Source organism: Scyliorhinus canicula, chromosome 7 (genome assembly GCF_902713615.1).
Source record: "Scyliorhinus canicula chromosome 7, sScyCan1.1, whole genome shotgun sequence".
In the NCBI taxonomy this organism is placed as follows: Eukaryota; Metazoa; Chordata; class Chondrichthyes; order Carcharhiniformes; family Scyliorhinidae; genus Scyliorhinus; species Scyliorhinus canicula.
The window spans coordinates 24,799,608-24,826,017 of NC_052152.1; the positions used below are offsets into that span (position 1 = coordinate 24,799,608).

At 43.7% G+C, this 26,410-nt stretch overlaps 1 protein-coding gene across 2 annotated transcripts in view; it reads right to left on the bottom strand.

Moving 5' to 3' along the window:
• morc3a (MORC family CW-type zinc finger 3a) overlaps nucleotides 1-26,410 on the bottom strand; it is an 87,506-nt gene that overhangs the window by 43,868 nt on the left and 17,228 nt on the right. The window contains exons 2-10 of one of the 2 annotated variants that reach the window (XM_038801570.1): nucleotides 25,781-25,884; nucleotides 24,803-25,017; nucleotides 23,676-23,820; nucleotides 22,493-22,646; nucleotides 20,985-21,113; nucleotides 13,337-13,456; nucleotides 13,119-13,216; nucleotides 11,000-11,107; nucleotides 6,337-6,465 (exon numbers count right to left, since the gene is read on the bottom strand). In XM_038801570.1, the coding sequence (XP_038657498.1) occupies nucleotides 6,337-6,465; nucleotides 11,000-11,107; nucleotides 13,119-13,216; nucleotides 13,337-13,456; nucleotides 20,985-21,113; nucleotides 22,493-22,646; nucleotides 23,676-23,820; nucleotides 24,803-25,017; nucleotides 25,781-25,803 (1,121 nt within the window). In that variant the 5' untranslated portion in view covers nucleotides 25,804-25,884. The remainder of the gene's footprint in view (nucleotides 1-6,336; nucleotides 6,466-10,999; nucleotides 11,108-13,118; nucleotides 13,217-13,336; nucleotides 13,457-20,984; nucleotides 21,114-22,492; nucleotides 22,647-23,675; nucleotides 23,821-24,802; nucleotides 25,018-25,780; nucleotides 25,885-26,410) is intronic. The other variant, XM_038801569.1, reaches the window with a different exon arrangement.

Below are 26,410 nucleotides of genomic sequence, written 5' to 3' on the forward strand. Positions count from 1 at the left end.
GATGAGGAATAGGGAGAGAGAGCAATTAAACACGTGGCTACAGGGATGGTGCAGGCGGGAGGGATTCAGATTTCTGGATAACTGGGGCTCTTTCTGGGGAAGGTGGGACCTCTATAGACAGGATGGTCTACATCTGAACCTGAGGGGCACCAATATCCTGGGGGGGAGATTTGTTAGTGCTCTTTGGGGGGGTTTAAACTAATGCAGCAGGGGCATGGGAACCTGGATTGTAGTTTTAGGGTACGGGAGATTGAGAGTACAGAGGTCAGGAGCACAGATTTGACTTCGCAGGAGGGTGCCAGTGTTCAGGTAGGTGGTTTGAAGTGTGTCTACTTCAATGCCAGGAGTATACGAAATAAGGTAGGGGAACTGGCAGCATGGGTTGGTACCTGGGACTTCGATGTTGTGGCCATTTCAGAGACATGGATAGAGCAGGGACAGGAATGGTTGTTGCAGGTTCCGGGGTTTAGGTGTTTTAGTAAGCTCAGAGAAGGGGGCAAAAGAGGGGGAGGTGAGGCGCTGCTAGTCAAGGACAGTATTACGGTGGCGGAAAGGATGCTAGATGGGGACTCTTCTTCTGAGGTAGTATGGGCTGAGGTTAGAAACAGGAAAGGAGAGGTCACCCTGTTGGGAGTTTTCTATAGGCCACCTAATAGTTCTAGGGATGTAGAGGAAAGGATGGCGAAGATGATTCTGGAAAAGAGCGAAAGTAACAGGGTAGTTGTTATGGGAGACTTTAACTTTCCAAATATTGACTGGAAAAGATATAGTTCGAGTACATTAGATGGGTCATTCTTTGTACAATGTGTGCAGGAGGGTTTCCTGACACAATATGTTGACAGGCCAACAAGAGGCGAGGCCACATTGGATTTGGTTTTGGGTAATGAACCAGGCCAGGTGTTAGATCTGGAGGTAGGTGAGCACTTTGGAAACAGTGACCACAATTCGGTGACCTTTACGTTAGTGATGGAAAGGGATAAGTATACCCCGCAGGGCAAGAGTTATAGCTGGGGGAAGGGCAATTATGATGCCATTAGACATGACTTAGGATGTGTTGGTTGGAGAAGTAGGCTGCAAGGGTTGGGCACACTGGATATGTGGAGCTTGTTCAAGGAACAGCTATTGCATGTTCTTGATAAGTACGTACCAGTCAGGCAGGGAGGAAGGGGTCGAGCGAGGGAACCGTGGTTTACCAAAGAAGTGGAATCTCTTGTTAAGAGGAAGAAGGAGGCCTATGTGAAGATGAGGCGTGAATTTTCAGTTGGGGCGCTTGATATTTACAAGGAAGCGAGGAAGGATCTAAAGAGAGAGCTGAGACGAGCAAGGAGGGGACATGAGAAGTCTTTGGCAGGTAGGATCAAGGAAAACCCAAAAGCTTTCTATAGGTATGTCAGGAATAAAAGAATGACTAGGGTAAGAGTAGGGCCAGTCAAGGACAGTGGTGGGAAGTTGTGTGTGGAGGCTGAGGAGATAAGCGAGATACTAAATGAATACTTTTCGTCAGTATTCACTCAAGAAAAAGATAATATTGTGGAGGAGAATGCTGAGACCCAGGCTATTAGAATAGATGGCATTGAGGTGCGTAGGGAAGAAGTGTTGGCAATTCTGGACAAGGTGAAAATAGATAAGTCCCCGGGGCCGGATGGGATTTATCCTAGGATTCTCTGGGAAGCCAGGGAAGAGATTGCTGAGCCTTTGGCTTTGATTTTTAGGTCATCATTGGCTACAGGAATAGTGCCAGAGGACTGGAGGATAGCAAATGTGGTCCCTTTGTTCAAGAAGGGGAGTAGAGATAACCCCGGTAACTATAGGCCGGTGAGCCTAACGTCTGTGGTGGGTAAAGTCTTGGAGAGGATTATAAAAGATACGATTTATAATCATCTAGATAGGAATAATATGATTAGGGACAGTCAGCATGGTTTTGTGAAGGGTAGGTCATGCCTCACAAACCTTATCGAGTTCTTTGAGAAGGTGACTGAACAGGTAGACGAGGGTAGAGCAGTTGATGTGGTGTATATGGATTTCAGTAAAGCGTTTGATAAGGTTCCCCACGGTCGTCTATTGCAGAAAATACGGAGGCTGGGGATTGAGGGTGATTTAGAGATGTGGATCAGAAATTGGCTAGTTGAAAGAAGACAGAGAGTGGTAGTTGATGGGAAATGTTCAGAATGGAGTTCAGTTACGAGTGGCGTACCACAAGGATCTGTTCTGGGGCCGTTGCTGTTTGTCATTTTTATAAATGACCTAGAGGAGGGCGCAGAAGGATGGGTGAGTAAATTTGCAGACGACACTAAAGTCGGTGGAGTTGTAGACAGTGCGGAAGGATGTTGCAGGTTACAGAGGGACATAGATAAGCTGCAGAGCTGGGCTGAGAGGTGGCAAATGGAGTTTAATGTGGAGAAGTGTGAGGTGATTCACTTTGGAAAGAATAACAGAAATGCGGAATATTTGGCTAATGGTAAAATTCTTGGTAGTGTGGATGAGCAGAGGGATCTCGGTGTCCATGTACATAGATCCCTGAAAGTTGCCACCCAGGTTGATAGGGTTGTGAAGAAGGCCTATGGTGTGTTGGCCTTTATTGGTAGAGGGATTGAGTTCCGGAGCCATGAGGTCATGTTGCAGTTGTACAAAACTCTAGTACGGCCGCATTTGGAGTATTGCGTACAGTTCTGGTCGCCTCATTATAGGAAGGACGTGGAAGCTTTGGAACGGGTGCAGAGGAGATTTACCAGGATGTTGCCTGGTATGGAGGGAAAATCTTATGAGGAAAGGCTGATGGACTTGAGGTTGTTTTCGTTAGAGAGAAGAAGGTTAAGAGGTGACTTAATAGAGGCATACAAAATGATCAGAGGGTTAGATAGGGTGGACAGCGAGAGCCTTCTCCCGCGGATGGAGGTGGCTAGCACGAGGGGACATAGCCTTAAATTGAGGGGTAATAGATATAGGACAGAGGTCAGAGGTGGGTTCTTTACGCAAAGAGTGGTGAGGCCGTGGAATGCCCTACCTGCAACAGTAGTGAACATGCCAACATTGAGGGCATTTAAAAATTTATTGGATAAGCATATGGATGATAAGGGCATAGTGTAGGTTAGATGGCCTTTAGATTTTTTCCATGTCGGTGCAACATCGAGGGCCGAAGGGCCTGTACTGCGCTGTATCGTTCTATGTTCTATGGTAAAAGGGGTTTTTGGTTCATGGGATCTGGTTATTGAATTGGAACAGTTAAAGGGGGAATTCATTAAGAGTTATAAATAGATTACTGTAGCTGTGTGGGGTATTTATGTTTGCAATTGATACAAATTCTTGCACGTGTGTGCCTATACACATTATTTTTTTGATTAAAAGTGACTAAGACCACTTGAATAACATCTGAAAGGCAGGCTCGTGCTCATCCTAGCCAAATTTGATAAACAGTTATAGGTCAGGTGAACGCCATGACATACTTTGGAGTTTTCTAAACCCTGGCCCATTTCACTAAAGATACACAATGAGAGTTCTACAACAATGTAACACTGGCCTTATCTACAAGCTCATAATTAGGGCCTGATCCATTTGCTCATCTATCAAGGCAATCTAGGGGGATAATGGCTACCCTGATCAGATCATTGCTCTCTCTATGGATGTGCACAAGGCAGCCAACCGTTGGTTCTAAAAAGTGCCCAGTTGACCTCAAAATTCTTTAAGCATACATTTGAAGTAGCAACACGTGATATTCTCCACTAATAGGATGGACATATCTGTTGCTGATTATTGTTTATTGTTGGTGGGTGTAAATTTGGGAGAAAATGTGAAAAGGAGAATAAAAATATATTTTTTAAAGGAATAAATATGCTCTGCCTACCACACAAATTAATGGTGGGTATATGATGCCACATGAGGCAGTACTTCCTGATGGATCATATAGAATAGCACGCCCCCTCAACTGTTTGCAACAGGCAGAGAGTACTGACCGTATTCAACCAGCTCTTGCTTGCAAAACTCAGAACATAGCATCCAATTTTAGACAAAATTGGTGCTTATAGTGCAGACATTTTTTATTAGATTTATACTTCATTATTCCCAGCTCATGCCTTGAATGGATCCCTAATGGAACAAAAATGACATCTGTTTCCATTTCATTCATAAAAGACTCGTTGGCACTGCTACCTCACAACACCTAGGACCGGGGTTCAATTGTGGCCTTGGGTGACTGTCTGTGTGGGGTTTGCACTTTCTCCCAGTGTCTGTGTGGGTTTCCTCCGGCTGCTCCGATTTCCTCCCACAGTCCAAAAATGTGCACGTTAGGTGGGGTTATGGGGTTACAGGGATAGAGCTGGGGAGTGGGCGCAGGCAGGGTGCGGTTTCAGAGGGTCAATGGAGACTTGCTGGGCTGAATGGCCTCCTTCGGCACTGTAGGGATTCTATGGTTCTCAAGTCTTTCCAGAAATTCATCTGCTTCTGTGAGGAGGTTGGGGGTAAAGACTTCATAAACATTTAGTCTGCCTTGCTGTGTTGATTAAAGTCATGCAAGTGATTCAAATAACAGCCACAGGTATCCACATTTATTAGGTCCAATTTGTCGAATTTTGGGGACCAAGCGGTTTGTTGGAGAACTGGTTTGCACCCTTAAAATCAATTACTAACAGATAATTCATAGGCAGAAGTAGATTATTTTTTCCCCCAGAAAGAGGAAATTGCCTAGCCTTTTGTGGCCTTCTTACTCAGCAAATTCACTCACTCAACACCTCGATGGTAATCGAACAGAGGTAAGCAAATCAAATTGATTGATCCATACTGGGTTAAATGTAGCACCATTTGGGAGCCTAAACAAACATCAATCGTCCCTATACGTATGCCGTGAGGTAAAATCTCAGACAATGGCTCATTAAAAGAAGGAATGAAGGATTTCTTTGCTTAAGTTAGCTTTTGTCAGGGCAGCACGGTGGCACAGTGGTTAGCATTGCTGCCTACGGCGCTGAGGACCTGGGTTCGAATCCCGGCTCTGGGTCACTGTCCGTGAGGAGTTTGCACATTCTCCCCGTGTCTGCGTGGGTTTCACCCCCACAACCCAAAAAGATGTGCAGGATAGGTGGATTGGCCACGCTAAATTGCCCCTTAATTGGAAAAAATAATTGGGTAATCTAAATTTTTTTTTAAAAGTTAGCTTTTGTCAACATAGGAAGACTGAACAAAAAAGAATATGCATTCCTTTATCCTGACATCTTATGATCCCGGACCAGACGGTTGCTAGAATACCAGACAGAAACACCAATATTTATTTCCTTTGTAAGAACATGAGGAAAAGGATACTTCGCTCCAGGAATGATTCCACTCACAAATAAGTGTAATTAACTGTTTCATAAAGATGAACAGCTTTCAAAAACAATACAATGAAACAATCCTAACTGCTACCTTTATCTCCACTCAAACAGTTAGCAAACTCAGGAGAGAGGCGCTAAAAGGGACATGTCTTGGATTAACCACTTTCTTGCCCGTCTCACCGATTGTTTAAACTGCCAGCCTTTGAAATTGCTCCGATCCTGTACGCAAGCAAATCTTTAACTCACTATCTTGAGATTAGCTGTTTCTGGTCTGTCCCCATCAAATCTTTAACTGAACTGCTTTGAAAGAGACGGCTAGTTGGTCCACAGATCCAAAATCATTGTATTGAGAGCACAGCTTCTCATCTGTTCACATCCCACTCTGAAACAATACTTCAAAACCAAAAACTCAACACCTGACTGCTCCAACTGCTGGCTCCTCTCAGTAACTACATCATATAGTTACTCCGAACCCATCGTCTTTAATTATCGACTGCCCAGGGAACCCTCTTAATATAAACAGAAGTCCATCAGCCCAAAAGTTTACAATGTTTTAATTGCTCCCCATTCAAGATCTAGTCCCTTTCAAACCAAGATTTTAAAAAAACTTGACTACAGCAGTCACACACCAACCCAGATTTTTAACTCTTACAGCACCAGATATATATAATAGTCAAGCAAATATGGAATAAGAAAAATGCAGATTACATCCTTGTATGAAACAAAGAACAGCTGCTATGATTCAATTTAAACATCTGTGGGCATTCTAGGAATACTAAAAGGTGTGTTAACTGGGAAAGGGCTGCACAAATGTTCAAAACAAAAAAGTCTAAAGCTTACAAGCTTTTAACATCCAAGCTTCACAATCATCACTCCTTGTTTTACTCAGTGTTCTCTTGGTCTTTTTAATCTTATTGATGTAGTACACTGAGGCTTGACCCCTCACTTCAGACTGAAAATGGAATACAAAGCATATAGAACAGAGACGTGTGAAACAAGTAATACAGGAGTAGTAAAACACGTACATTCTTCTCACCTAAAACGTGGATCTGGGTTCATGCTACAGAACCATTTATCAGGCAGCTTATCTGGATCTATCCCATCAGAAAGCTTTCGCCATTTTAGACAACCATCGCACTGAGCCCAAACCTGATCGGGAAGTTTCCTGCAACAAAACAATCAAACTTGATGCACAGTCGACAGCTTGATAAAAATGTAAACTTATGAATTCAAAGATGAAGAAAGAAATTGCGAAACAAAAAAGTACAATTGTGTTGGGCTTCAATTGCAAGATCCCCTGATGAGTTGACTCTCATGAACCACAGATACACCAACGGGTGACACCTCAATAGTGCTGGAAATTAAGCAAAATGCTAACAAGTGGCAAATTATGGGAGACATTACAAGACCTCTCAGTGGATTTGTTTTATTGATGGTTGAGATTTCCTTTCCTATTTTGTTTTGACAATTAGACAGTTTACTGACTGAGAAAATAGCAAATGAAAATATTTCAGAAAACATTAGAGCAATTTGTGGAAAAAGATAATACAGCACTTAATAATCGATCAACACCTCCAACTGAACAGTGGCTGGAGCCAACTGACAAACTTTAAATGAAGAACTTAGATGAGAAAAGGTGATCAAAGTGTGACAAAGGCACTGTTTTATTTAGACAGCAAATGTTTATAAATGTAAGCTTTTTAATGAATTAAAATAGATTCTGTAGTCTTCAGATTTTAGATTGGAGTCAGTATTCTGCAGCTTGCATCATCCTGGACAGAATCATGGACAGGCAACTTCACAGAATTACAACATTTTAGAGCAAGGAGACGATTCAGTTTAGCAGTGTCAGGAAAACAGAGGGAGTTTAAATGATCGATATTGGGCTTCCAGTGGCTACAGCACAGGCAGCACAAGTAGACAGCACTGTGGCTTCATAGCACCAGGGTCCCAGGTTCAATTCCCTGCTGGGTCACTGTCTGTGTGGAGTCTGCACATTCTCCCAGTGTTTGAGTGGGTTTCCTCTGGGTGCTCCAGTTTCCTCCCACAGTCCAAAGACGTGCAGATTAGGTAGATTGGCCATGAGAAATTGCCCTTGGTGACCAAAAAAGGTTAGGAGGGCTTATTGGGTTATGGGGACAGGGTGGAAGTGAGGGCTTAAGTGGATCAGTGCGGACTTGATGGGCCAATTGGCCTCCTTCTGCTCTATGTCCTATGTACATGTAAGACATAGCTCCCGCTAGGGTCTGTTTTTTTTAACCTTTTAACCCAGTTTCTGGAGATTTTGGTTATAAAACAGTCCCATGAGAAAGCAAATTTGCCGGCGAAAATGTCAAAATATATGAAGAAGGTTGGCGGCAAGAAAATTACAGGCAGTGATATTTCAACAAAGCCACAAAGCCCACAAAGTGCAGGAGGTAGTTGTCCAGAGTTGGATCTGACAGACCGAGTACTCCAGCGGAAGCCTCAGGCGAATGAGCTGTAATGGGCGGTGGTTATTGGATTCTGCCATGGGCCAGAGTGAAACGGGACTCGTGTGGGAAGAAAGCAAAGCATCATCAGGATATACCAAGATGTCGGTGCGGGAGTTGGCGAAGCGGTGTGTAGCTTTTAATAAGGCAAAGCAAGTCAGCACTATTCAGGTTTGGAGTGGTGTACCCAAAGAGGGTGAGAGTGGCTTTTCAGTCGAAAGATAATTTTTTCATTGAGAGGTGCCCAATTTAGCTCGGCAACACAGTGTCCCCCCCACACACACAAAACCTTGCAAGTTAATCCCCTTCAAGGATATATTGATTTTTTTTTTTTTTAAGTACCTATGAAAATCTAATTCTAACGCCGTTTCAGAAAATGCGAGATCTTCACAAATATTTTAAAATTCGCATTTTCCTTCTGGTTCTTTGGCGAATTATTTTAAATCTGTGGCGATCAACCATTAGAGATTATTTAATTATTCGGATCTGTGGAAAATTCTGGCTTCAGAGAGCAAGCACATTACACCAAGCAGTGAAGTCATGGCTCAGGTTGGAATTCACTACTTGGAAACTTGTGATGTGGAGATGTCGGCATTGGACTGGGGCAAGTACAGCAAGAAGTCTTACAACACTAGGTTAAAGTCCAACAGGTTTGTTTTGAATCACTGGCTTTCAGAACGCAGCTCCTTGAGCTGGTGATTGAATAGGTGGGTTCCAGAAACATATCACAGACAAAGTCAAAGAAGCAAGACGATACTTTGAATGCGAGGCTTTGCAGGTAATTAAGTCTTTACAGGTCCAGGCAGAACAACCGGAGAGAGGGATAATCACAGGTTAAAAGGGTGTGAATTGTCTCAAGCCAGGACAGTTGGTAGGATTTCGCACGGCCAGATGGTGGGGTGGTGAATATAATGCAACTTGAATCCAAGGTCCTGGTTGAGGCCATACACATGTAGGCGGAACGTGGCTATACAAGTTTCTGCTTGGCCATCCTGCGTTGTCGCAAAGGCCGCCTTGGAGAACGCTTACCCGAAGATCAGCGGTTGAATGCCCTTGACTGCTGAAGTGTTCCCCAACTGGAAGGGAACATTTCTGCCTGGCGATTGTCACGCAATGTCCGTTCATCCGTTGTTGCAGCATCTGCATGGTCTCGCCAATGTACCATAGAACATAGAACGATACAGCGCAGTACAGGCCCTTCGGCCCTCGATGTTGCACCGACATGGAAAAAAAAAACTAAAGGCCATCTAACCTACACTATGCCCTTATCATCCATATGCTTATCCAATAAACTTTTAAATGCCCTCAATGTTGGCTTCGGGACATCTTTTCCTGCAGTGAGGTAGACAACGTTGGCCGAGTCGCACGAGTATATACCACGTACCTGGTGGGTAGTGTTCTCGCATGAAATGGTGGTACCCACAGGGTTGTGGTGTCATGGGAACTGAAGGGTGATCTGAAGGGTACTCTGTCGGGTGTGTCCCGTGTTTGTCTTCTGAGGAGGTCGGTGCCGTTTATTTTGCTGTGGCGCGTTGTAACTGTCGATCGATGAGTCGAGCACCATATCCTGTTCGTACGAGGGCATCTTTCAGAGTCTGTAGATGTCTGTTACGCACCTCCTCATCTGAGCAGATCCTGTGTAGAGTACACTTCGTCGTCCGGTACTTCCCCGGAGCAGAGAAACTACATCTTCTTCGCAGCCGTCAACACATCATCGATGAAAACGAACATCTTGCCACGGTCATCCCCACAACCCCACTACTTGCCTTCAAACAACTACACAACCTCAAATAAACCATTGTTTGCAGCAAACTACCCAGCCTTCAGAACAGCGACCACGAGACCACACAACCCTGCCAAGGTAATCTCTGCAAGACGTGCCAGATCAACGACATGGGTACCACCATGACACGCAAGAACACCACCCACCAGGTACGCGGTACATACTCGTGCGACTCGGCCAACGTTCTCTACCTCATACGCTGCAGGAAAGGATGTCCCGAAGTGTGGTACATTGGCGAGACCATGCAGACACTGCGTCAACGGATGAACGGACATCACGCAACAATCGCCGGGCAGGAGTGTTCCCTTCCAGTCGGGGAACACTTCAGCAGTCAAGCGCATTCAGCCTCTGATCTTCGGGTAAGTGACCTTCAGGACGCGCGACAACGCAGAATCACAGAGCAGAAAATTATAGCCAAGTTCCGCACACATGACTACGGCCTCAACTGGGACCTTGGGTTCATGTCACATTACATACACCCCCCACCATCTGGCCTGGACTTGCGAAATCCTACCAACTGTCCTGACTTGAGACAATTCATGCCTCTTTAACCTGAGATTATCCCTCTCTCCAGTTGCTCCATCTGGACCTGTAGACTTAATTACCTGCAAAGACTCGTATTCAAAGTATCACCTTGCTTCTTTGACTTTGTCTATCTATATCTATATCTATATATATGTTTCTGGAACCCACCTCTTCATTCACCTGAGGAAGGAGCTGTGTTCCGAAAGCTAGTGATTCGAAACAAATCTGTTGGACTTTAACCTGGTGTTGTAAGACTTCTTACTGTGGAAAATTATGGTCAGGTTTTCATAATTCATTCCAACCATGTACATTGTTTACTGAAATGGGGTTTAGATTATGGAACGGTTTGTTGGGGAGTAGATAATTGGGGACAGTGTTTAGCCTTAGTAAGATGGTTATAAACCAGTTAGTGGGATAGAGATGATATGGTTAATGCAAGGAGCCAGGGACTGAAGTGTGGAGTTTTCAGATTTACTTTTAGGCTGGAAGGCGAGCCTGGAAGAAGTTTCTGAAGAATACGGCCAGAGATTCTGCATTGTTCTGACAGGACTTCAAGTCTCAAAATATCTCTATCCGATGTTTGGCAAGTAATCCTGTGTTTGCTGCTTCTAGTTAAAAGTGGATTTTGACTAGAGATGGATTTGCTTGATTGGAGATAAAAAGATAGCAGTTCAGAGTTAGTATTTCATTTTATTGTTAAGCATGGTTTTAGTAATTGCAAGCTATTTCTTGTATTAAGTTTGTTTAATTTTGTGTTAGTGTTTTAGTATACCATATCCCTATTTGTCTGTGGAGAGACTACATTGCATATAATTTCTGTACACAAGAGTGAATTGTACGACTCACCTTGGGGATTGAAACACTATTACATGAAAGGCTTGCATGATGGAAATGTTTTTTGCTCTAGTACTAACACTTACTGTAAATCTTCGACTGGTACAATGTTCTGCGGATCATCTTGGTTTCTTTTATTCTTTTTCTCATTCCAGTAATCATTCAGCTTAAGTCCTAGTGCGTGAACCGTCAGTCTTTAGTTCAGAAAACAAAATACATAAAAGGTATATTCCATTCAATGAAATATTAGCCGGAACTTAGGCATTATTGCCATAACAGGATAACACTGAAAAAATGTTTGATGGTCAATTAAAGGAAATGGTTTAGTTGGTCCTTCAACATTAATCAAACATGCTAGGTAAAAATAAAAGTTAATTGTTGCACCATATGAATTAATGCAAGCAAATCCCCACAGACACAACTATAGGAGATATCAGGTGGTGGTGTAAAGGTGTTATTGCGAGTCAGACAAAGAGAAGAGCTCAGTTGATCTTTGCACAAGCACCTGACTCCTTTAATTAAGACCAATTTTGTAAAATATTTACAGTACAATTATTTTTTCCCCCCAATTATGGGCAATTTACTGTGGCCAATCCCCCTACCCTGCACATCTTTGGGTTGTGGGAGAGAGACCTACGCAGACACGGGGAGAATGTGCAAACTCCACACGGACAGTGACCTGGGGCCAAGTTCGTACCCGGGTCCTCGGCGTCGTGAGGCAGCAGTGCTAACCACTGCGCCGCCGGTAATTAAGGCCATTAAAAACAATTTGTTGCCTCTCCAAGTATTGTGTTCTAACTGTAACCCTACTTTCAGTTTCTTCAATCAATAACATTCTGCAATATTCTTGACAGGAGATGAAACACTGCAGTACCTTGTCAGTTTCCTCTCTCAAAGGTGCTCCATCTAATGGCCAACTGACACTGACTATTAATAACATTTTGGATTTAAGTTTGAAAACAAACAGGGCAACGGCCCAGTGCTCTCTCTCTCTTCAGCATTTAATAATTTTTTAAAAGTTGTCTTGATAGGTTTTAAAACCTTTGGTACTGCGCTGACTGAGAATAGAGACGAGACAGCCATGTTGTCTGTCTGTAAGATGAGGAGGACACATTGTTCTGTAGCACAAGGACACCTATGATAAAGCAGTCGCACTCCAGAAGCTTACAACCTGTGCGCAGCCAAAACTGAATTGCAAAAACGTTAAGCAAGTGCGATGGCCAAAATGATCCAGGGTTTGTCACTGTTATGGGACTTTCTCCTGCATTGTTATTGGATTGGATTTGTTTATAGTCACGTTTACCGGGGTACAGTGAAAAGTATTGTTCTGCGTACAGTTCAGACAGATCATTCCATACATGAAATGAAAATATATAGGGCAAACGTAAAATACACATTGTCAATATATAGACACAGGCATCAGGTGAAGCATAAAAGAGTGCAGTACTACTCAGTAGAGAAGATGTGTGAAGAGATCAGATCAGTCCTATTTAGGCTACATTTACACTATCCCTGATTTTCATCACGTATACTTTGAGATTGCAGTGGCAGTGCACTGTTAAGTGTGTTAAGTGCACTGTAAATATACTTAATGTCACATTCTTGCTTTGATTCCAAATGCATGGATAGAGCATCATATTTTTGAAAAATAATACAAGGAGCAAATCAAAAGTATGCTAAGAGTGGAGATATCTGGCTTGGTGCCGTTTCCTGTGCTGTGTTGGGTGGTTTAATTGCCGATTTTTCATGTGCAGGCCAACATCATACACTTGCTGAACTACAATCCTCCATGGTTGGTGTGAGGCTACTTGTGCACTTTACAAGAATAACGTTATTCATGCTGAAAAACTAGAAATAATTAGTAAACTGACCTTGGGACAACAAAGCCCGTTTCGGGTCACAGTAAAAATAATCGCACGGATCCAAAGTGAAATTAAAATTCAAGATCCCAGAAAACTATGAAAACTATTTTTAAAGTGATACAAAGCCATTTAAAATAGCAGATAGTTTTTTTTAAAAAAGATCATAAAGGAGAGTATGAAAATTGTAAATTCCCTTCGATAAGGGTATAAAAATGCACAATGAGATTATGGTCAGTGCATACTTTAAGAGACAATAATATAATAATAATCTTGTGGCTGGAACTGAACAGAACTGCAAGTGCTTTGTTCCAAGGTTAATAATTTCCCTACAGCATTGTTTTACCTATACTCATTTGTGTAATCGAAGTCCTGCTTGTTATGTGTGGGCTTGAGAAAGTCGCACTGAATGACTCCAATGACACCCACTCCCATGTTGTTTGCCTGAAAGGTAATGGCAGAATGGATTCATATTATTATTATAGGTTCGTATGTCAAATGTAAGTTCTAATTTCAATTAGAATTTCAAACCATGATTGATCTTATAATTTATAAAGTACTTACTCTGAGCTGACAGCCAACTTTTTCGTAAGATTTAATCAGTCTGTTTTTATGATACATCATTATCCCAAAATGTTCTTTGTTTCTCCAGTTAAAGCCAAAGGTTATTTTTACGTTTCTGTTCTTAAAAGCGCATTAAGGAAATTACAATAAAGCCATCACTATATTGGAAATCAAACAATGAACAGCCATGGTTTTAATGTTGTTTTCAAACTTATAGTAAATAAAGACCATAATCTTCCCTTTTGTGTTACACTGATTTCTTAGGTGTTAAGGAATGGAATTGAAAAGAACATTATTCTGGGATCTGCCACCATTATGAAGTGGTAATCGTGGAATGTTATCCTAACACAGAAAAGCGAATTTAAATACCATGCAAATTACATACCTTGTTTTATTCCCTCATAATAAAGATATATTGCTTAAAATAAAATTCCTCAGCAACTCGGAAGGTGACAGAGGGAGAATCCACAGTGCAGTATTCCTAGCCTCGGACCTATTCATGTAGCCAAGTATTTATGAGGCTGGCCCAGTTAGGTTTCTTGCCAAAAATTCTAACAGGATTAGACAGGGTAGAATCAGAAATAATATTCCCGATGGTACAAACTTGAGCTCCAGGTTCCGGAGCTCAAGCGGCAGCTTGAGTCACTGTGACACATCCCCAATGTTGACAGCTGCGTGGATAGCACATTCACAGAGGTGATCTCACTGTCGGCTAGGAGCACGTAGGCAGAAAGGGAATGGGTAACCATGCAGTCTAAGAGAACCAGGTAGGTAGTGCAGGAGTCTCCGGAGATCCGCTTGTTAATTGTTTTTCCATTTCAGATGCTGGTTTCTCAGGGGAGTGAAGCCAGAGCCAAGTTTGTGGCATCATAAGCTGTTCAGTTGTACAGGAGAGGAGAAAGAAGAGAGGAAGACGTTTTGTTAGAGGAAGCAGACAGGCATTTCTGAGGCAGTAATGTTGCCTTCCTGGTGCATGGAGCAACTTCTACTGGGGGAGGGTGAACATCAGCATCAATGACTCAGGGAAGAAGGGGAATGAGATCCTGAAAGTAGATTTCAGGGAGCTAGGAAGAGATTAAAAAGCAGGATCTCTGATGTAATAATTTCAGGATCACTTCCAGTCCCACGTGCAAGTGAGAATAGAAATAACAGAATTGAGAGATTGAACTCGTGGCTGGAAAACTAAAGCGGGAGGGAGGGCATCAGGTTTCTGAAGCATTGGGACCATTTCTGGGGCAGATTGGACCTACACAAAATGGACAGGCTGCATCTAAGCATGACATGGATTAACATCCTTGCCGAGAGATTCACTGTTGGAAAGTTTACACACAATTGGCAGGGGGATAAGAAACTGCGAAGGAGTTTGATTCGAGGGAAACAAAACTGGTAAAAGGCTGTAGAAAGCAAAAGCATGGCTTCCGGTGGTGTTTGCGAGTGGGTCAGCTGCATCGAGAGGAGCTCTCGCTGGTGGCCACTATTTGCAGCGCTTTCGGGGGTTTCCCCGATTCTTCGCTCTTCCCCCCCTCCCCCCTGATTGTCGGCCTTTGGGGCCGTCCCGGGCATCAAGCGGGGCCGGTTCGAAAACCAGCAAGGAGCCCCGCGCGGGTGTCGGGCGGCTGGTGCTGAGGCGTCGGGCCCAGCACACGTGGAGGTCGGAGCAGCGGGGGCGGAGCCCAACGGAGGTCGAGGTGGCAGGCCCGAAGCCAGGGAGCAATGTAGGTGAGATGTCCCACATTGGGTGGCTCCCGCCTAGAATGTTTTAAGACTGAAGTCCGATCCCAAGGAAACTGGAGGAATACAAAAAAGAGAAAGAAGTTTTAAAGAAACTGAGTGAAAGTTTTTTTCTTTTTTTGAAGGAAGAAAAATTTTTTGTTTTTCTATTGAAAAAGATTGAAGAAGGAAAGAAGGGTGGGAAAAAAAGGAAAAATATTAAGTCGTTAAACGATGCAAAAAGCAATGGCGAGGGAGGAAACGCGGGCTCGCCATTGAATAAAAGGACCAGCAAAAGCTCTGACAAGATGGCGGATGCCGGACCACATGGTGGGGGCCGCATTATGTACAGTGGAGAAGATGACCGAGGTGTTGACGGTGGAGCTGGAAAAGCAGTTTGCAAGGCACATGGAGGCTTTGAGGAAGGAGATGGCAGTCGCATTGAAATCATTGGTGGAGGAAACAATCGCCCCGGTGAGGGGAGCTGTGGCAAAGACATCGGCCAAGGTGAGAGAGCAGGGCGAGAAGATAAAGGAAGTGAAGGAGGCCGTGTCGCAGCACAGCAACCAGTTCACCTCGATGGGGGATGAGCTGCGGAGGGTAGTGGAGGTCAACAGAGGACTCCAAGCAAAGCTCGAGGACTTGGAGAACCGCTCGATGCAGCACAATCTGAGAATTGTGGGCTTGCCCGAAGGGACAGAGGGCCCCAAGGGCAACAGAATACTTCGCTAAGGAGTTGGCGGAGTTGATGGGGAAGGGCGAGAACCCTTCCCGGTACGAGCTGGACCGAGCTCATTGGTCATTAAGGCCGAAACCCAAAGTGAATGAGCCGCCAAGAGCAGTAATTATCTGCTTCCATAAGTACTGCATGAAGGAGAAGGTGTTAAGCTGGGCGAAGCAGAAGCACAAGGTGCAGTCGGATGGTGGAGTTCAGATCTACCAGGACTGGACGATGGGGTTGGCAAAAAGACGAGCAGTGTTCGGGCGAGTGAAGGCGGCACTGTACAAGGGGGTGCGATTTGATGTGGTGTACCCGGCGAAGCTGAGGGTGATGTATGATGCCAAAGACTTTCATTTCGAGAGGCTGTGGAGGCGGCTGAGGCGTTCATGAGGGCAGAAGACTTGGGACAGACGCGAGGAGCGGAGCCGGAACAGAGACTGTGGACTGTGATTGGGCAGCTGGAAAATGTATAAATGCTATAACTTTCTTTTTACTGACGTGTATTGTTATTTACTTCTCTTCACATTGCTACAGAGTTCAAGTTATTGGTTGAGTTGATTGGCATTCTGTGTTGCGACGGTTTTAGTGAATTGTATGGGTTGGATTGTTGTTTTTGTTTTTTCTTTCTCTGGGATGGGTGGGAGGGGACGGTATGTAGAAGTCAATATTTTTCCCGCTTCTGGACTGTGGTAGAAAGATTCAACAATGCTCGTTAAGAAAACATAACAAGACTTTATTTACGAACAGGCTGCAGTTTATGGCTGAAAGTTGAGGTCGGAGAGCAGGGAGTGTCACTGCTGATTCCTACTCAAGTCCACGCTTTTACAGAAAATCAGTTCAGTACTTATACATTATCATTATCAAGATTGCATGACGACAGCTTAGTCGGGAATTCGATCAGAAGTAGAAACATAAGCAATATCATGAAACAGGCCTAACCTTGCTGACCTTCTCAGACTCTTTGTCTCATCACTCATACCATTATCTTGTCCTTTGAGGGAACATTAAAAGATCGGAGGAGACTTATTCATTCCTGACCTTATCTTGTCTTATTCGCACCGCCCTGGGTTATGACGAGTTAGTCTTATCTGGAGTTGCCGAGGTCAGGCATTTTGGAATGGCTTGACCTTCTCGGATCTTATTCATGCTTTAAGTTATGCGGAGTCAGCCTCATTATTCTTACAGGGATCTGGAATGGTTAGGCCAGCATTTATCACAAGGGCCTGGTGAACTATCAGCATTCCTTACAGGGGTCTGGAAAACTGGAATGAGGTCAGCTTTTCTTACATTGTACCAAACATTTTGACCAGTCTTTCCATTGACCAGTTTTCCCATCATGCCATTACTTTATTCGTACAATATCACAGGTATACCTTGGCAGGGGGAGCCACCTGCGCTAGCTAACTAAAGTCGGCTAGTGAATGGAAGTCAGGTGAGAGGGGGGCTGTGGACATTGGAGCCTGGGGAGCAGGTTTCGATGGGCCTACGAGGCAAGCGGAGTTGGGGGGGGGGGGGGGGAATTGATGCTGGGAGATGATTTTTCGAGAGGAATTGTAGGGGGGGGGGGTTTTGGGGGGGGGGGGGGAGAGAGAGGAGAGAAGGGGTTTGATGTTAATAATTGAAAGGGGCAGGTCAGGCTCATGGGGCAGGGCCCAGTGGTATGATAATGGTGGATAAGAAAGGGGGGGGGGGGGTGTGAGACACCTCTAGTTCAGATAGTCACATGGAACGTGAGGGGGTGAGGAAGTCCGGTCAAGAGGTCAAGGGTGCTTGCACAGCTTAACAGTTTGAAAGCCGATGCAGCAATGCTGCAGGAGACTCACTGGAGTGTAAAGGACCAGGTGAGACTTAAAAAGAGACTTTAGGGGCAGCAGGGTAGCATGGTGGTTAGCATAAATGCTTCACAGCTCCAGGGTCCCAGGTTCGATTCCCGGCTGGGTCACTGTCTGTGTGGAGTCTGCACGTCCTCCCCCTGTGTGCGTGGGTTTCCTCCGGGTGCTCCGGTTTCCTCCCACAGTCCAAAGATGTGCGGGTTAGGTGGATTGGCCATGCTAAATTGCCCGTAGTGTCCTAATAAAAAGTAAGGTTAAGGGGGGGGGGGGGGTTGTTGGGTTACGGGTATAGGGTGGATACGTGGGTTTGAGTAGGGTGATCATGGCTCGGCACAACATTGAGGGCCGAAGGGCCTGTTCTGTGCTGTACTGTTCTATGTTCTAATCAGGTATTTCACTCTGGATTTGACGGAAGGGCTCAAGGGGTAGCAGTGTTGGTCAGCAAAAGGGTACGCTTCCAGATGGAGAAGGTGTTGGCAGACAGATCGGGGGGTAGATATGTGATTGTGACAGGGGCGCTGGAGAGGCTAGTTGCGCTAGTGGGGGAAAGGTTTAGATACATGCAGGTTCGAGATTTTGCCAGAAAGGAGATACAGAGCTTCCCGGTGGAGCCGGCCTCCACATTGCTGGAGGAGGTGCTGACGACAGGGGGAACTGGAGGAGGTGATGGTGTCAGCTGTTTACAGAGCTATTTTGGAAGAGGAGAAGGCACCACTGGAAGGGATCAAAGCAAAGTGGAAGGAAGAGGAAGAGGGGTTCTGGTGTGAGGTGCTCCGGAGAGTGAATGCCTCCACCTCGTGCATGAGGTTGGGGCTGATACAGCTGAAGGTGGTATACAGAGCACACCTCACGAGGGCGAGGATGAGCAGATTCTTTGAAGTAGAAGATGTGTGTGAACGTTGCGGAGGGGGCCCCTCAAGTCACATTCCTATGTTTTGGTCCTGTCCAAAGCTAGAGGATTACTGGAATTAGGTTTTTAGGGTAATTTCTAAAGTGGTGCACGTGAAACTGGACCCGGGCCCCCGGGAGGCCATGTTCGGGGTGTCGGACCAGCCAGGGTTGGAAACGGGTGATGAGGCAGATTTTGTAGCCTTCCCCTCGTTAATCACCCGAAGGCGGATCCTGATAGGGGGAAGGGGGCTGTGTGTGTTTATGGCGACTATGGGTGATCCCTAATTCCTTTTTGTCATTTGTTTATGTGAACATGCGGGCTAATGTTTGAGGTTTGGTGGGAGAATGGGATCTTTGTTATTGATATGGGGATTGACATATCTGTTACTGATTATTGCTTATTGTTTGTGGGTGTATATTTGGGAGAAAATGTGAAAAAGGAGAATAAAAAAATATTTTTTAAAAACGCATCCATTTTACCTGCAATACTCCTGACATTAAAGTAGAAGCCATCCAAAAAAAAATGAAAGCAAAATCAGAATGCGGATGGACATAGGCAAGCAGCAAATAAGATGCGAATGAAGGATAATGTTTAAAAAAGAACAGAATTTATGGCGCTCTGAATGCATGTAGTAGTCACGATAATTTGAATACCAAATTGAGGTAAATGGGTATGTTTTAATTGCCATAACGAAAATGTGGCTACAGGGCGACCAAAATTGTGAACTAAATATCGAAGGATATTGGGCATTTAGAGAGGTGAAAACAGTAGGTGGGGAATTATTCTGGGGAGCAGTACTGTTATTGGAGTTCCTGTTACTATTGTTGCCTGTATTTTCTGATACATGTTGGTATTGTGTTTTGTAAACCTTTTGATATACAAAATGTTAAAAATTCAATACAAATATTGTTTAAAAAAAAACATGTGGAGCAGAGGCTCACCAAAAAATCCCTGGGATAGTAGGATTATTTTATGAAGAGACCTAGTCGGAGAGTTTCAAAGAATGAGCGGTGACCTAATTGAAATGAGAATTCTTACAGGGTGTGTGTAGATAAGATGTTTGTCCTGGCTGATGAGTCTAAAACCAGGGAACATGATCTCAAGATGAGGCGTAGGTCATTTAAAAGGTGACATGAGGAGGAATTTTTGAGAGGGCAGTTAGTGAATCTTTGTAATTCTGTTCCCCAATCACGGAGCATGTTCAAGACAGAAATTGATAAGATTCCTGGAGACCGGTGACATTACGGGATATGGAAGTAAGATTGGAAGGTGGAGTTGACCTAATGATCAGCCATGATCAAAGTGATCGGCGAAGCAGGCTCCACAGGCTAAATAACCTTCTCCTGCTCCTATGTTCAGCAGTCAGGGTGTTGCCAGTCCCCAGCATCATCCTGCATGCTCAACCAATTCTTGCTATTACTTGGAGTGAATTAAATTTGCCGAAGACAGGCAATCGTGATGCTGGGACACCAGGAGGCAGAAATGGATTTTCCATTCTGTATTTCTGGTTGCAAACCCTTCAGCCTTGTCTTGTGTACTCAGGCGCCTACTCAACTGATTGGAGATGTTCACAAATACTCCACCACATGCTAGTTGCTCAATTATCCAACTCCTCGATCTCGTCGACATGGAAGGCAAGTCAAAATTTAGATCCGATCACTAGTTTGTGGAATCATGTAACTCTGTTTACAGCAGGCATGCTTCTTCTGCTGTTTACCATGCATATAACGCTTTACTCGGCCGGCACCTCATTTTTAGGTGTGCCTGGTGCTGCTCCTGGCAGGTTGTTCTGCAGTCCTCATTGAACCAAGGTTGCTTCCCTGGCTTGACCGATCTGCTGGACCCCGAGGATACACAGTGTGGTTGAACATGATTCTGCAGTCACTGAAGGCCCACATAGCGTTTCATTCAAGCATAGTTTTGAGCTGATAGATCCGCTCTGAATCTATCCTACTTAGGATGTGGAAATGCCACTTAAGATGAGGGGTCCCCTCAATGTTAAGACAGGACTTTGCTCCAAAGCATTTTTTTAACGTAATGTGCTTTGGAATGCCTTGAGACTGAAAGGCACTATAAAGCTATTAAATTTCACTGACAACAATTAATTGGGAAACAGAATAATTCTTCAATTTCCTTTGTCTTATCAGGTGCTACATCATTTGTTTAACAAAAAGGATACGCAGGTGCCATGCATCTTTTTCACTAATAATCCAGTTCCAAAATAAATCATGAGGAAAAAGGACTGCAAAGCATGCTACCTTCCAACTTTTTCTTTCCAGGAACCAAAATCAATTATTCACTTATCTCAGTCTAGATTAGGAACTCAAAACGTGGCTATGGACTTTCACCCTACCCTACAACACAGCACAGTACTGAGATTCGCATTTGGGTCAATATTTTGCAACGAAAGATGCACACTTCCTGAAATGATATTTTATAATAAACAATCCACCCATAGAATGTTTCACTTAAATTTACTTTCAAAAAGGATACAATAAAGCTTGGCCTGTATATGTCATGTTCAATGTGAGCAAGGCTTTTAGAAATAAGCTGAGTTTTGACTTTCATTCCCAGAAGAATAACCTGCATCCGTGGCTTCAGATACAAAATGCTACAATAAGCCTGAAAATAAAACAAACTATAAGCATCAAGTGGACTGGCTATACTGCAGAAATATTCTTTAAATATTCCAAGTTCACCTCATGAATGTCATGGTTGGGGAAGAAATAAAATTCTAATTTAAAATTCAATTTCAAATCTGCAGATTAAGTCAATTTTTGTTTATGCAAGAATGGAATAGGACATCAGGATAAAGCTTTGTCCAAAGCACAAGGTTAATCAATAGGAATTTAACAGTGAATATTCTTTTCTTTTAAAAAAAAACATTTTATTAAAGGCATTTATGGTTTCATAATAATAAACGATACAAATACAAACATAGTTCAGTGCATAACACATACCTCCACCTCCCACTGTTCCCGCCTATTCTAGACACAAAATAGCCTAACTCCCCCCTACCCACCTATTGCGAATATTCTTTTCATGAAGATCCCTGCCTCCGAGACAGAAACTCCAGGTTCAAGACCCAAGGACTTCATGGTCAAGGAAGGTATTTATAACACGACCAAATAGTTTAAACATCAATTTGCAAATCCTTCCAACATTCACCAATGGCAGGTGGTAAGAGTGAAAGTGATTCCTAGTCAGGCATGTGATGGAAAGAAATTGGAGCCTCAACCATCAGTATTCATAGATCCACGCCACAACATGCATGTAAAAGTGTATGTTGCCAGCACAACTTGGTTCAAGTTGGCTAACCAACTAGTGTAGGTCAGGTTACTGCAACAGCACTGGGTTCCCTCCCATGTTCCTATTGGGTTGGATTCGGGTTGTAGTGCTGTACGTCAGACTGGTCTTTGGGCAGAGAACGCAAGAAGAATCTAGTCACAATGTCAAATCTTCACTCAAACCTTATAAGATTGCCAAACCAGGAAAATTTGAATAGTCGACGAGCAGTACGGTAGCACAGTGGTTGGCACTGTTGCTTCCCAGCTCCAGGGTCCCAGTTTCGATTCCCGGCTTGGGTCAATGTCTGTGCAGAGTCTCCACGTTCTCCCCGTGTCTGCGTGGATTTCCTCCGGGGGCTCTGGTTTCCTCCCATAGTCCAAAGATGTGCAGGTTAAGTGGATTGGCCACGCTAAATTGCATCTTCGTGTCCAAAGAAGGTTAGGTGGGGTTACTGGGTTACGGGGATAGGGTGGAGGCGTGGACTTAAGTAGGGTGCTCTATCTAAAGGCCAGTGCAGACTCGATGGGCCGAATGGCCTCCCTCCGCACTGTAAATTCTATGATTCGATGAGTACAATACAATCAAAAATAAAACAATTCAGCAGTGATTAAGGTTTTTTGTTAATTGGACACAGAAACTTCAATCACAAACTGCCTAACCTTCCAAATTAGCCAAACTGTAAGCTTGCCAGAAAGCCATTACATTAAACTTACCCTTAATGAGTAATCACTTTCAGGCACAATTTGGTCCATCCGTTCCTGTCTTTTGTATCCTCTCTTTTCCGTGTTGTCATCCAAAATATCTCCAGGAATTCGGATATCGTGCTTATCAGATTCAAAGTCAAACTCTGGCTTTCCATCCTTGGTTCTTGGAAATAAAATAACACGATTAAATCCAGGGCTTATTTCAATCTTTGAAATTCAGCGCCAGAAATTCAGCCAAATTCTTTCAAAGAGTGACACCTACTATAACTGGTGTTCTTACGAGAGCAAAGGAAATTAGGGGAGATCTAACTGAGGTGTTCAAACTACATTGGGTTTTGATCAGAAACAAATTTCCATTGGTCACTGAGTCAGTAACTGGAGTGTACCTCTTCAAGATCACCACTAAATACATGGAGAGATTTACAATTTGATTTAAAATCTAGAAATCAGCAGGACATGGAATTATCCATCGGAAAGTGGTAAAAATAGAATCTATAACATCTTTGACTGGGGAACTGGATCAAAGTTTAAAAAATAAAATTTTTACAAATGTATGACGGAAGACCAGGATACTGGGACTAAGTAGGGATGGGTTAGGAACCAGAACCGAACAGATAACTCTTCCAGAGAGCCAGCACAAATATGGTGAGCTAAAGTGCTTAATTCTGTCCTGTAAAATATTATAGTGCCATGACCATATCGGATACCAGGAAGTGAGCGGTTAAAAATGTTTTTTTTTTAATCTATAGATAAGCATGGGCAGCACAGAGGCACAGTGGTTAGCACTGCTGCCTCACAGCAACAGGGACGCTGGTACAATTCTGGTCTCGGATGACCACCTGTGTGGAGTTTGTACATTCCCCCATGTCTGTGTGGGCTTCCTCCGGGTGCTCCGGTTTCCTTCCACAGTCCAAAAAGATGTACGAGTTAGATGGATTGGCCATGCTAAATTGCCCAGGGATGTGCAGGTTAGGTTGTGGGATTACGGGGATAGGGCGGGGAGGACACTCGTAAATGGGCAGAGTGCTCATTCAAAGGGTCGGTGCAGACTCGATGGGCTGAATGGCCTCCTTCTGCTCTGTAGGGATCCTATGAGTCTACTGCATCTCTCATCTAATCTGACCATTACATTAATATCATTCTATCAAAGCTTTTATATTCTTGAGGTACTAATTAACAAAATTTAACTTACTTTCTTATATTCCAAATTATAATCCTTGTTCCTCGTTTTCCAGAAATAGCATCCAGTTCTGCCAGGAGCTCCGCTTCTGTACTGAATAAGGAATGCTGTAAAATTGCTTTCAAACTTGACTGCATGTCCTCACTGACAAGCTTTTGTAAGACTTGTATTAAGGAATGTAAGCATTTATTCAATATGCAACAGCATGTACCTGATACAGCACAGCAATGAATTTTAATCAGAATTTCAAAGAATATTGCGAATACAAAAAGGTGCGAACAGGACAAAAAAAAAGAATGGTGATCTTGAAGCGGGAGGAATGCTGATCCCTACTCAACACATGGAGTTGCAGTATTCAACCAGGGCCTTTGATAAGGCAGGTTCCTCGTACTCAAAATATTGAAATACTTGAAAAAAATACTTTTAGTGGTAGCCAAGAAGTAAATACAACTTCATTTTCCCCACATAGTCCTCATTTAACCCACAGATTTACTGAGTTATAACTGACCCACAGTCAAAGTAGTTGATTCAATCCAGAGTCTCCTATGTTCAGTTCCTGGTCACGACTGAGGCAGCAAAAAAGGAATAACTGGTCAGTGTCCTCAACCTAGAGAGGATGAATAAACAAACGGCCTGTTTCTGATCTCTTTTGCAGTACAATAAGTGCAAGGACAGCATCAGGCCCATCCTAGGATCAAATCAGATGTCCCTCGCAGGCAAGCTTCACCATTGGCTGTGGCCCAAAATCGTTGAATATTAAACATGCACTAGATGGGCTGCAGTGGTTCAAGAAGACAACTCACCACCAGCTTCACGGGAAAACAGGGACTGACGAGAAATACTGGCAGCGACACCCACGTCCCACAAACGAATAAAAAAACCTGCAGGGTATCAATATACAACGCCAGGGAAAAATGGAATGAGAATTCCATAACACAACATGCAACAAGGCGTTCAAAAACCCAGCCAAAATATGTGGGGGTGCCAAGCATGCACAAACCACTTTTCAACAGGAAGCATTGGGCATCTCCTAACAGCTAATTTTAACGCCAACAATCCCAGCCACAATATGAAGATGCCAGAGAAAAGTGCAGATAATGTAGTATTTTAAATAGTAAGCGTCTCCAAACAAAGGATATTGTACTGGTTAAATGAAATAATTGGTACAACCACATTTTCTGCTTTTATCGCTGCAAGATAAGTCTGAGACAAGAAGCCCACACTACACGCTTCTCCATTTTTTGTGAAAACTATTGCATCTCTTCCCAATCGCATAGATCCAGACTTGAAACCATTGCCATAAAGGCCAACAGGAGCATGTCCATTTATTGCCACTTTGTCACTGAATCCAAAACTAGGAGAAACAAGAAATATATTTACATTAATATGAATCGCAAAACTTTCAATCAGAAATAACACATCACTTTTCAAATGTTCAATAGCGAACTTACATAATCTCCAAATATTAAAGTATGGATAAACAAAATAATTTAGTGTTGCAGTACAGATTCGAGAAGTTAAAAATTTAATTATAAAATTCATAATCTTAAAAGACAGATGGAAAATTAGAACACCATGGCTGCACAGGAATCTGCCATCACCCATCTCCTCGATAAACTAACCCTCGAGCCCGCTGCTCTCACAAACTACTGCCCCATCCTCAACATTCCTTTCCTTTCAAGTCCTTAAACTTACAGCCACCTCCCGAATCAATACCCATCTTTCTGGATTCCAAAAGAGTGAAATAGGGTAGAGTTTGTACATGCTGGCTGGGAAATCAGGGGAGGGGACAGTCATTTAGGACTGAGATAAGGAAAAGGGGTGTGAATCTTCAGAATTCTCCTACCCAGACTATTGCTGATGCCCCATCATTGAATGTATTTGAAACTGGGATAGACTGATGATTTGGTTCGGGGAATGAAGGGATATAGGAAGCAGACAGAAAAGACCAAGGACTTGAAGCCCAAGACCAGCCTGAATGGTGGAGCAGATTAGAGGGGCCCACTGGGCTAACCCTGCCCCTATCTCGTGCTCTTGCAAAACAACATTTTTGAATTCCTCCAATCATGGCCACTATCATAATGGCTATCAAAAACAAAAATGACAGCCTCTCTTACTGTAACAAAAGAAAGCTACCCATCGTCGTCCTTCTCAACCGGTCTGCAGCCTTCAAAGGTTGACCACACCATCCTCCTCCAGGGCCTCTCCAATGCCCTTCAGTCTGATTTAGAAACATAGAAAACAGAACAAAATAGGAGCAGGAGGAAGCCATTCATCCCTTCAAGCCCGCTCCGCCATTCATTATGATCATGGCTCACCATCCAACTCAATAGCCTAATCCCGCTTTCCCCATATACTTTGATTCCCTTCGCCCCAAGTGCAAACTGCTTCTTGAAACCATACAATGTTTTGGACTCAACTACTTCTCATGGTAACAAATTCTACAGGCGCACCACACTCTGGGAGCAGAAATTTCTGTCATTTCTGTCTTAAATGGTCTACCCCGTATCCTCAAACTGTGACCCCTGGTTCTGGACGCACCATCGGGAACATCCTTCCTGCATCTACCCTGTCCAGTCCTGTTAGAAATCCCCCCTCTTTATTCCGAACTCCAGTGAATACAATCCTAACAGATTCAATCGCTCCTCATACGTCAGTATTGCCATCCCAGGAATCAATCTTGTAAATCACCAACACTGTTGACTCCTCCAGTATCTCTAGATCCTCAATACTTATACAACATCCAG